Source organism: Notothenia coriiceps, unplaced genomic scaffold (assembly GCF_000735185.1).
Source record: "Notothenia coriiceps isolate Sejong01 unplaced genomic scaffold, NC01 NC01_scaffold00037490, whole genome shotgun sequence".
Lineage (NCBI taxonomy): Eukaryota > Metazoa > Chordata > Actinopteri > Perciformes > Nototheniidae > Notothenia > Notothenia coriiceps.
In genome coordinates, this window is record NW_011370191.1 from 127,824 (window position 1) to 139,126 (window position 11,303).

Genomic DNA, 11,303 nt, shown 5'->3' on the forward strand with positions numbered 1-11,303 from the left:
CTTCCAGTTTTAACATTTTCACTTTCAAGTTTTCAACAAAGTCTTTGCAATGCATTTGAGCTGTAACGATTTGATTCAAATCATTTCACTTTTCTGCATTTCTCCGCTAAGTTCAGCAACACACATACTTGGTTTTTGTAGCTAAAAGCAGCTACAGAGACCATTCAACTAATAACATATTCAGCCTTTTCAGCTAAATTCAGCAGCAAATGTACTCAGTTTACAGCATTCGCACACATTTTCAGCAGGAAATGCATTTTCTAGTGGGAGTCTACTTTTCCATGATCTGATGGGGTTTATCAAATGATAAAAGAGTATCCCCCCCACCCCACCCCAACGGTGTATTGAGCAGCGGAGTGCATGTTGAGGCAGACCAGAGCCCGGTCGATAGCTCATCATTCCCCATCATTGGGGACGGTAAATCTCCTCTCTGACTGAGTGAAGATTGGAGGGCAGTCTTCTCAGAAAGGACGGTTTAAAAGACCCATTCAAAACACATTAAGAAGGGTTTGAATACATTACTGCTACTTTCAAGCTGAATAGCAGGTTAAATTACAAGATGAGTAGGCTTTCTTTCGGGTTATAGAACTCATTAAGGGGAATCTGGTGGAAACTTAACTTCTTGCTTTTGGCAATCTGATACTAACTTTAACTCAGATTTAACGTTGGGTATTGAAATCAAAGCTTGATTGCCAAAATAAATCTCTACTTACAGCTTTAAACATTCACACCCCGCATGCATAACTGAACGCTGACACACATGGCGACAGATGGCCCATTATATGTGAGTGTTTGGATGCTCAAAATGGAAAATCTAAATTAATTCCTATCAAGTTGGTCAGGAAAAAAACATTCCTAAAAGGTCACCTATTGAAAAATGTAGTATAAACAAAGAGGGCTTGACATCCAATTCTATTGTCACTTGATTTTTCCTATAGTCTCATGAACATTAACTCCACAGAGTGACGTGGCAAACCAAATAAAGATCAGCCTACTTTCTTTCTTCAGCTCAAAGGGAGGAAGTGCAGCGATATGTCAGACGGCTGTTGCGGCTTTCTGTGTGGCTCTGCCATATTAAAACTTAACCAGATAGACCAGCTTCAGCAATATTAGCAAACATCACTTTTGAAAGGACAACAATGAAATCGTTATATAAACTGAGGTACTGCTAAAGAAATACCTCATTAAATATTGTCATAATATAGTATGTTACACCAAGGTGGTATTGCTTTATATTAAAGTCTTTCATTGAGGGTTATTAACACCATGTGTTAAATACTATTAACTTAACATTAGCATCATCAACAATTTACCTTTTAGATTAAAATACATTTATCAGCAATTGTCGGAAGCTTGTTAACACTTGATGGACTGCTTTGGAACGTTAATAAAAGCCTAATTTTCTAATTTCCTTAGTTTCTTATAAATGTTGATAATAGCATTACAAACTAATGTATTAAGTTTAGCTAATGTACCTCTATCAATTTGAAACCTTAAATAAGCTGTTTTTGTTTCTCATTTAAGATGAATACATACTTTTTATGCATTGCTTTTTATCAGTTCACTATGCTTTTTGCAGGTAGCTATTCTAAAGAGAGAACAATCCCATTATTAAAAGGTTAATGAAACCTCTTCTATGTAGCAACAAAGGTCAATACATGTTTCCACAAAGAGAGCATTTTATGCTGTGTGTTTGCTAAAACGTGGTTATTTAAACGTAATTCTTAACTCCGATCTTACCATTTCTAACAATAGATGTATTTGAGATGGGGCAATTGTGAGAAGCATAGCTGAATGTGGCGAAAAAACCTAACCAACTTCCTTATTACCAAGTCACTATTGCTCATTACAGATGTAAGTATAAAAAGTTACCGAGCAGCCTCACCTGACCTGTTTTGTCTGATAATAAGCTTTAATCATGTGTCATGCAAAGAAGGAAGGAGAGTCTAATCTACTCAATTTGAATATATTCAAAATAACCAAATGATTCCCCGGCTAAGGTATGTCTTTCATTCCAGTTCACTCTGCTTTAGCCACTACCCGATTAACCTGGAGACAGTAGATTGAAAACAGAAAGGTTAAAAAGTTACTATAGAAATATCAGAAGATAACCACTGGAAAAGTGTTGGATCAAGCTTCTAGCTTTTAATATATTTGTGACCTTGAGTCAAATCAGGTCATAAGGAACATCATTTTAGATCCTGAGCCGAAACCACTCCAGGCAACAACAACAATGTAAAGCGTTAGGGTCGGTGCAGCAGTGGAACAGGGGCTGTGTTCCACCATAAACAACATTTTAAAGCATGATTTACATGGGGAAAAGTGGGCCCAAACTCCAGAGTCCTGCAGTTACGGCCTAACACAACAGCACTTAGAGAAGATATATTGTGTCATGTTCATTTTTAGAGCTACTTTCCTACTTTCAGATATAGCAACAGCAATTCCATCCTCAGACTCTGGGGACGTACTGGAAAAAAAAAGAAGTTATTATGCATTCAGGATTCCCTCACTCCACCCGTCCCCGACCTTCACCACCCTCCGACTGAAACCAGGGTCACAGTTTGAGGTGCTGCAGCAGAGGGAGCTTTGACTGATCGTTTTTTCCCAGTTCAGCAGAAGTGCTCTGCCCGTTTCCCCTCACTGAAACCATATCTACACTGGGTGGAAAGGAAAAGCCTGAAATACACAGGTTTCCACGTTTCCACATGAAAATAGACCACTACTGGTAATTTATCTCAAGATCACCCAAAAAAACTGGCCGTCATTTTGAAAGATTAGAACATAGAATGAGGCAATGTAGCCATTTAATGTCCAGTTATTTTTAGGACGTCTTGCTCATTCAAGGTTAGCCTTTGATTAAAGGCTAAAAAGGTGGTAAATAACATTCTTATAATGAAGATTTATTTGTTTTCCTGCCACAAAAAGGTATATATACAGCAAAAAATTTTACTAAAAAAACATCGGCATTGGCCAAATTGTTACTCTAAGCATCGGTATCAAATGCAATCCAGGATGAATATGGAGTTATAATACTTTGGGTGTTACTTACGAAGGACACGCAGGCAGCGAGCAGCAGGATCCGCACCATGAGGTCTTCAAACTGCTCCGCCATCAGATCCCACAGGGACTTTCCTGAAATATGCACAAGCCTTTATGTTTAACTTTTTGGTGCAAAAGCAAAATAGAAGTGACATCCAAGAAAGCACAAATAACTAATGTGTCATAAAGAATGCGATTCATTGCAAATAAAAACCACTAACAAATAAAAAAAGGGTAAAATTAGATCAAAACAAATCTAACATCCTGCAATCACTGCGACTTTAATTATTGCACAACAATAGATCTAGGTGTTAATTGGAAGGGAGAACAAATACCAAACAATATATTCATTTTTTATCAGTTTAGGTTAGTGTAATGCACAGCAACCACCACGCCCTATTTAAAGTTTGAGTCTTCCACTCTCAAAGTGTATCCTTATTCTTAAGGGTGGGGCGGATCTGTGAGATGTATTGACATTGGTTTGCTTTGTACTGAACAGCAAAGCAAGACAAATTAGTGTTTACAGAGGAGTAGTGGAGTGTGTCCTTTGGTGAAAGCTGCAGTAGTGTACACTCCCAAAGTTCAGTCCTCTGTCTACAGAGCAGAAAAGATCCCGGCTCAAGACGGCTAATCAGCTCGTAAAGGGAGGAGGATCGCAGCGCACTGGAAAAATCAATATTTACCTTCTTCAGCGGGGAGCTCTGTGGATGTCACACCAGTCCGGTTGTAAAAGGATCCAATTGGCAGGGCAGGAGAGAGTGATGGGTGGAGTTGGGGGGGATTAGGGGGGTGGAGGAGAGAGACAAGAACAGTTAATACATTTGATGAACTCCGTCAGACTGTGATATGCATGCAAGCGTACAAATTTCCCTGCAGGATCGTTCTGCTGGGTGATGATGAGAAGGCAGAACGGCAATACTGTGGGATTAATACCCGCTATTGTATTATTAATCAGTTGAATAACTAGCAATCAAAGCCGAGGATATGCTATTCTGAACTCAAGATGTTTTATATTCCACCTTCAGTAGCTTTAGTGTAGCTTCAGGCCTCGCGCTGCATAATGAAACCCAGAACAATGGGAGAGCACTGTGATAAGAATCAGCTTCATAAAGCACCTCAAGGAAAATGTATGATTTGTAATAATTGGCTATATAAATACAATTTATTTAATTACATGAGACATTACCAAGGCCTTTTGTACGAGTATGACTGCTCATCTCATGATCTGGTAAAGGTTATCTGAAATCCTGCCTCTTTAAATGCTTATATTTTTGTAAAAAAAAGTGCGTGCATATTTCTTTGCAATACAAAATAAATGTTTCTATGCATTTAATTATTGACTAATCTAACCATTATTTCTCGATTAATTGTTTGGTGAAAATGCCCTTTATGTACACGTAAATGCAATGTTGGCATAATCATTATTGCTCGGTCAAAAACACACTAACAGTTGTTTAATGTTATCGAAGATACTATGAAACTGAAAATATGAACAGTTAATGGAGTGGAAGCGATGCAGTTTTGGTAATTACTTGATAATAAAGAAATGACTGAAAACATTTTCATTTCCAAATTATTTCAGCTCCAAAACCTTGCAGGGTTCTATACATATATTTTAATATGGTAGATTTGGTCTGTTCCAACAATTATTATTTTCTTTTAGGCAAATATTTTTGTAATTATTATAGAATATTAGCGAAATGGCAAACATTGTTATACTCAGTTTTTGAAGCAATTTATCAAGCAAACAAACATAGCATGAGTGATCATTTGTTCAGCGTTAATGTTATTTATTTCGTTTTGGATGGCTCGAAACACACAATTCCAAATAGTAGCTTCAGGGTCTGAGAACTTGTGACTAGTATTTTTCTTTTCTTGTTTTATTCTCAAACAGTGCCTCAATTCATCAAAAAAGTAATTGAAAGGGTTAAACATTGGACATAATCAATAGTTGGAGCCCTATCTGAAATGAATTTTAGAATTAGGCTAACTTTGCTCCGATTGTCCAGGCAACACTTTTCCTTTATCAGAGCTGCGGTGATCTCATTGGCATTCACACTGCAGCTTCACTCTCTCAACAGTTTTTTCGCAGTCTCAGTGCTTTCGTCATCAGCATGTTCATCAGTGTGTGGGTAAGCTCCCACAAAAACAAACCCGTGAATCAAAACACATTGCTCTTTTCTTTCACATCATCTTGTAATTTTTCATCTGTCATTTGTAAAGAAAAAGCTGGTGTTTTTCTGGCATTTTGAGGCAAGCTGAAGATTTCTTCTGATTTGATTACCAGAACTGACACCCACCACACAGATGAGTCACTGGTGTGAGTAGAAAACACATCAGTCATGTTCTAAAAACATTCCAATTGACAACTACTGTTGATCAGTGCCACCACGATGAGACGCAGGCGTGCTGAGTCACTGGAAGATTCTCACCCAGTCCAACGCAAAGCTACGGACGAATGGCTCCAATGTAACAAATAACATCCATCACAACTAAGAAATGTGATATATGATAATAAAATCCATAATTTCCAGCTGGATTTAGTGCATTTGCCCTCAAAGCCTTCATTTTATCATCTTCTCTTTCGGTAAAGGTGAATCTCTTGTTTAAACAGTGGAAACCTCATGTTTCTCTGCATGTTTTGACCAGACGGTGCTACACGAGTAAAACACGTGACCCTGTGCACAGCCTCCTTCCAAGAACAAAAACTCTGCAGCTACATATTAAACGTGCCACTGGCAGAAAGAGAAACAATTTTACATTATGACTTCTGTAATCATTCCATGACTTCCAAAGTGCTTTCCCTGTAGTCAAAAACAATCCAACCCAAGGAGATGTTAGTTTTTTGAGAATACAGGTGAAATCATTTGCCTAATTTGGCTTGTAATGAAACCAGAGGGAGCTAAATGGATTGTACAAACAAGCTATTAAAGAACTGAGAAGTTCTTGGATAGGCATTAACGCCAAGAATATGATAACGCCTCCAGTCGGACCAAAACATGATCTGCTGAATATTATTCGTCTATTAGGTAACAACCTACTTGGGAGCGTGCATAATAATAGCTGATGAGTCATTGTAAATTGCTTTTCAAACTCGCTGTCTGGAGGGTTTTCAGAGTTCAGGTTGGACACGGTTGAACTCACGGGGGACTTTTGGCCAGCAGCGGCGAGGTGGAGTAGTGGGTTCTGCTGTTTTCCATGCTCCAGTAGTCTGACATGAGCCTGTTTCCCCATTACTGTGCCTCCCTGGTTGTATAATGTTTTTAATAGCAGACAGGCTGGCTGCGAGTTGAGTGCTGGAGACAAGAATTGACAGAGTGAGAGGACAAGACAGACAAAAGGGGAAAGAGAGAAGAGAGGGGAAGGGAAGAGAGACAGGGCTGGAAGTGTTGGATGGGGTTCCCCGACTTCCCTCTGCCAAGGATTCCCTCTCAGTCATCTGGCCCGTGTCAACCCAAAGGCTTGCCCAGGCACATTCCTGAACACTGACTTCACCTCTCTCCCTCGCTCCGTGTCCCCACAGCACCTCCCTCTCGGCCCAGACAATGAATAAAAGAGCTTGTTTACTCGCAGCAGAAAGCGAGCAGCGCAGAGCAGAGGGGAGACACTTCCTGGAGATAGTTGCCAACAACAGCAGAGAGCTGTGTCCAGAGGCAGGAACAGAAGCAGGAAACATGGCCTGTCTGTCTCTCCGCAATGGCAATGGACGTGCTGATAGGAGCTCTCAGCGCCAGCTCTTCTTCAGAATCCATTACTGAATTACAGCCCGGATTATCGAGACCCCCAGTCAACATCACATCTGAGTGTGGTTAGGCAGTATTAACAAGCCAGGCCCACTTGCGCAAAATACAAACATGATAAAGTTTTCAGCAGTTACCATGGCGACTTGGCTCATGAAGGCTCCTCGAAAAACAAGCGTTTTCACGAGGTAATGTGCCAGTGTCTGTCAAGAATACCAAGAATAACTGTTATGCAACCTTGATGTACAACCCCCAAACATACACACACTAAGTCTGATTATGTAAACACACTAGTAGCCACTGCAGGCTGCTAATACAGTTAGGATGAGTTGTTGAGGCTAACCTTCAATTAAACTTAGCCAGCCGGTTAAAGATAGGGTTGGTCATTTTCATAAAAAAACATTTTAGTTATATTTGTTGCAATTGTGTTTTTATCCCAACAATTATTTATAAGTCAAAAAAGACTTAGCAACTGTCAGAGCTGTTGCTGCCAGTAACTCTCATTGGAGAATAGCAGGCAACACTGGGTTAGTATTATTATTTGTTGTTGACACTCTTTGACGGGATCATTTTCACTGAATACCGATTTCAGACACAGTTGGCACTGCAACACATTTAGACCTGATCTGTTTTCGGACTACATACTCTATAAACGTGGCACAAATTGGAATAAAAAAATAAATATAATCTAAATCCATGTGCTGACATTGCCTGCAGCCTGAACATATCCCATGGCCCCCCCTCCAGGATCCCGTTCTTTCCACTGACCATGAGAATGTAAAACAGGCCTATAAATACCATGATGGTAACTCCTAATAACATAGTCCACTATAGCTTCCTATATCAGGTTATAAGGTTGAATGCATTACCCATATTAAATGTGAATTATAAATGTTCTCCTCTCTAACCTTATTATCAATTATACACAGAAGGCATCGCAGGTAACTGCAGAAGAGAAGTCTGTCTGCAGTCTGACAGAGTCAATGTTTCGTCCATTACATAAATGTCAATGGAGGGCTTCCCTCCTCTGAGGAAGTCATACACAACGTGTTAAGTGGGTGAGTGTCAGCAGCAGCTATCTTTGGGAGCCTCGCTGACCTCAGAGCAGCCACCCTGAGGATCAGAGCGGGGCAGAGGAGGAAGTGGAACAAAGTCACTAATCACTTCTCGGCAGCATAATGACATGCAGCTCCTCTCAAGTCATTATAGGCCCAGAAACTTCACACTGGATTAAAGCTGCTGCACTCACACAAAAAAAGACAAGATGGCAAGATTACTATGTTGGCGATTATGTTTGCTCTGGTGAAGACTATCGTATAATTGTTATACATGTGTTTTTACTCACTTTTTAAGACACGTACCACTTTACTGTTGCCATTATAATTGGGTTAATTTCTCTCCCAACACATACTTTCGTTGCAGTTGTATGTCTTAAATGTAATTTAGGTTAACTTCCTGTTTTATTTATATGCTTTTATTTTGAAGGCGAGTTTACACTTTTGACAGGAAGTTGTTGTTTCTATGGAAACGTGAAATGCTACATGATGTGTGTGTGTTTGTGCTCTGCTCAGCGTGTCCGACACCGGTATTTGTTTTAAATGACCATGAACAGTAATTTACACACATCTGGCTAACTCCATATGTGTATTCCCAAGTGAAAGAAGTTTGTTTAATCTTAATCTCGATTGTAGGCTAGTGCTAAGTGCTGTCGGAACACACACACACACACACACACACACAGTAATAATCGGGCAGTTTGATTTGTCTAACCATAAGAATCTCGTGCGAACGAGAAAGTATATTGTGCGCACAAATGAAGTTTGTTTGTAGCCTTTATTTAACCAGGTGAAAGCCCCTTGAGATCAAAAGATCTATTTTTCAAGGGTGACCTGCAGCACATTGGTTACACATGTAACATAAAAACAACAGAACAACAATAAGGACGACATACAGGCCACAAATTACATCTTGTGTGCACAAGTTAATAAAACGTGACCTCGTTTTATTTATTTTTCTCTCTATGAACCCTCCGGGGCTCCGTAAGGGGCTCCGTAAAATGGCATTGTGTAGATAACGAAAATGTTTTAAACTGAAGTAGATTTTCTCAGTTTGGTGCAAAACAGACAAGCCTTAAACTGCAGTTATATTCTTAACGTTAGGAAACTGTCTAAAACCTGCTGACACTCCAGACCCTCAGGCAGAAACGACCTTGACTTTAGTATAATGTTGCAGACTCTCTTGACAAAGAGAGGAAAAGTTTAGTTTCAGTAAGAGAAGCAAATAATTACATAACCATGCACAGTGAGAATATACACAAGAAGGGAGGAATGATGAAATGCTCTGCTCATAACACTTTTCAGTTATTCTGCTGTGTTTGTTTAACTGATCAAACTGTATTCCTCTCCATAGTAGAGGCAAATGAGAAAACACAATCAACTGTCAGAGAGTTTCTTTTGAGCGGCTCATCTCTGACACACTGGTGTCAGAAAAGAGAATGAGTTTCAAAGAGGAGATTTTATCTTTTCTACCCAATTAAGACAGATCCAGCTCAATGGCTGCTGCTGCTTCTTATTGGCTGCACTGTCTCTGACGTCATGAGGCTGTGGTCAGGGAAAAAGAGAGGATTTTCCCTCCTGATGTTACACAGGATGGCTCATGCTGGAATAAAACTGCTGCGTCACTGTAAGAGTAACAAAGACAAACCTGCATGTGAGTGTTGTGTATATTTTTGGTTGCAGATTTTTACAAAGAGTTTGTGTTACTGAAAAACCTGTTCTTAACTACTTCATCAACAACGCTTTTTGGTCAATCTGATTAAGACACTTCATTCTCCACAAACATTGGAGATTATCTGAGTCGTGACAGAGTGTAGCTGCGGAGGATTACCAAAGATAAGATATATTCTAATGCGTACATCCGCTGCAAACATTTACTGCTTGTTTCACATTAGATGCAGGTTTAAATAAACAGTCAGATGCACACAGAATAAGTGCATTGCTCCACATTCTAGCAGTCACAGTATATGATGAGTTGTGCTGGCAGAGGAAAAGGAAAAGGGCCTGTCAACGGAGAAGGACATGCATGAGGTGATTAGCTCATATCTCTTCAGGGCTCGCAGCTTCCTCTTTAAAGTCACAGCTGTGCCAATTGAAGAACCAATTTTGAAAAACAGGGTAGAGAGTAGCGAGTAAGATGGCAACCAGCATCCCAGTAGCCAATCAGAGAATCGAAATTCTGTTAAAAAAAAGTCAGCAATCCCCCGAACAGCAGTCTGAAACATCTATGTTAACACTTTGCTATTAATAGTTTTTTTTTGGGTTTAGAAACCAGAGCAAAACTTCTATCGAATCAAATGCCTGGTACTGTACAACTTCACCCATCAGGGCCCTGCAGCTATGGAGGTCATTCTCAGGAGTGAACATTTCAAACTGTGGAATGAAATGTGGAAATATTTTTAAAGGGCTTTAAATAAATAACACGTACCCACTACCAGTGTGCATGACACTGTAAAAGCCTAAACTTTGAGTCTACACATACAGGATTCAAATCTGCCTTGATGTGCCAAAATGTTATTAAAAAGGATAAGTGTGGTGATTTTTATATTATCACATGAAAAAAAAAAAACCTACAATGAAACAAATCCTATGAACAAGTATTGTTTGTATAGCCTAATTCTGATATATTCCTCATCTTCTTCACCATGCATGATGAAACTCCATTTGAAAAAACAAACATATTGAAATTAGAAAAGTCAAATATTTGTACATAACACTACAATGAAGGAAAAAGTTTGGTATCATTAGAAGTTAAAGTTTTTGTCTTTAAAATAATGAAATAAATACCAAGATAAGAAATTCAGGATTGTGTCTCATATCATGACATGTTCTAGTTTGACACTGTGGCTCATTGTTTTATTGAACCTGTCCCAATAGAGCGGAACAGGTTTACCCATGATCCCAACACATTACTTTATTAGTTATTTATCCAGCATACTTTACATACAGCTCATTATAGTATATACTATACGACTTCATGTTCACATTACGGCATGTCCCGAGGTCAGACACATACTGTATAACATATGCACATATCAGCCCACTCCTGGAAACACCTTTATGTGCACATCTCCTCAGTAGACCGTGCAGATGTAACTGGTGACTCAATATCATCATACCATAAGGGGAATGATGGTGACTGACAGATGCAGAGGTGGGTGGGAAGCAGGCAAGACAAGTGACAAGCTCCAACAGGAATACAGCTCCTTTGAAGGCGGTCGGGCAGCCCACTAGAACAAGGAAGTGACTCAACACCCCAAGGACTTCATATGACTTTTTCTACAACTTAACTCTCCTTTTTCAGCCCACACAACTCCAACGCTGCAATTTAACTCAACTGGAGGATTTTCACACGACAAAGTCGAAGCCGACTTTGAAGGAGTGTGCTGCGATGTGTGTGTCGTGTGAAGAAGGAGGAGCAGGAAACTGCCGAACGGCTCTCGTATTTCAAACGCAGGAGCGAGCAAGC

At 39.6% G+C, this 11,303-nt stretch overlaps 1 protein-coding gene across 1 annotated transcript in view; it reads left to right on the forward strand.

Moving 5' to 3' along the window:
- The window catches only part of LOC104967639 (beta-galactosidase-like), a 30,949-nt gene extending 19,933 nt beyond the window's left edge, over positions 1 to 11,016 (forward strand). Inside the window, exons 7-9 of the mRNA XM_010797148.1 lie at positions 3,597 to 3,604; positions 10,360 to 10,364; positions 10,989 to 11,016. Coding sequence (XP_010795450.1) covers positions 3,597 to 3,604; positions 10,360 to 10,364; positions 10,989 to 11,016 — 41 coding nt within the window. The remainder of the gene's footprint in view (positions 1 to 3,596; positions 3,605 to 10,359; positions 10,365 to 10,988) is intronic.
- The last annotated feature ends 287 nt before the right edge of the window (positions 11,017 to 11,303 follow it).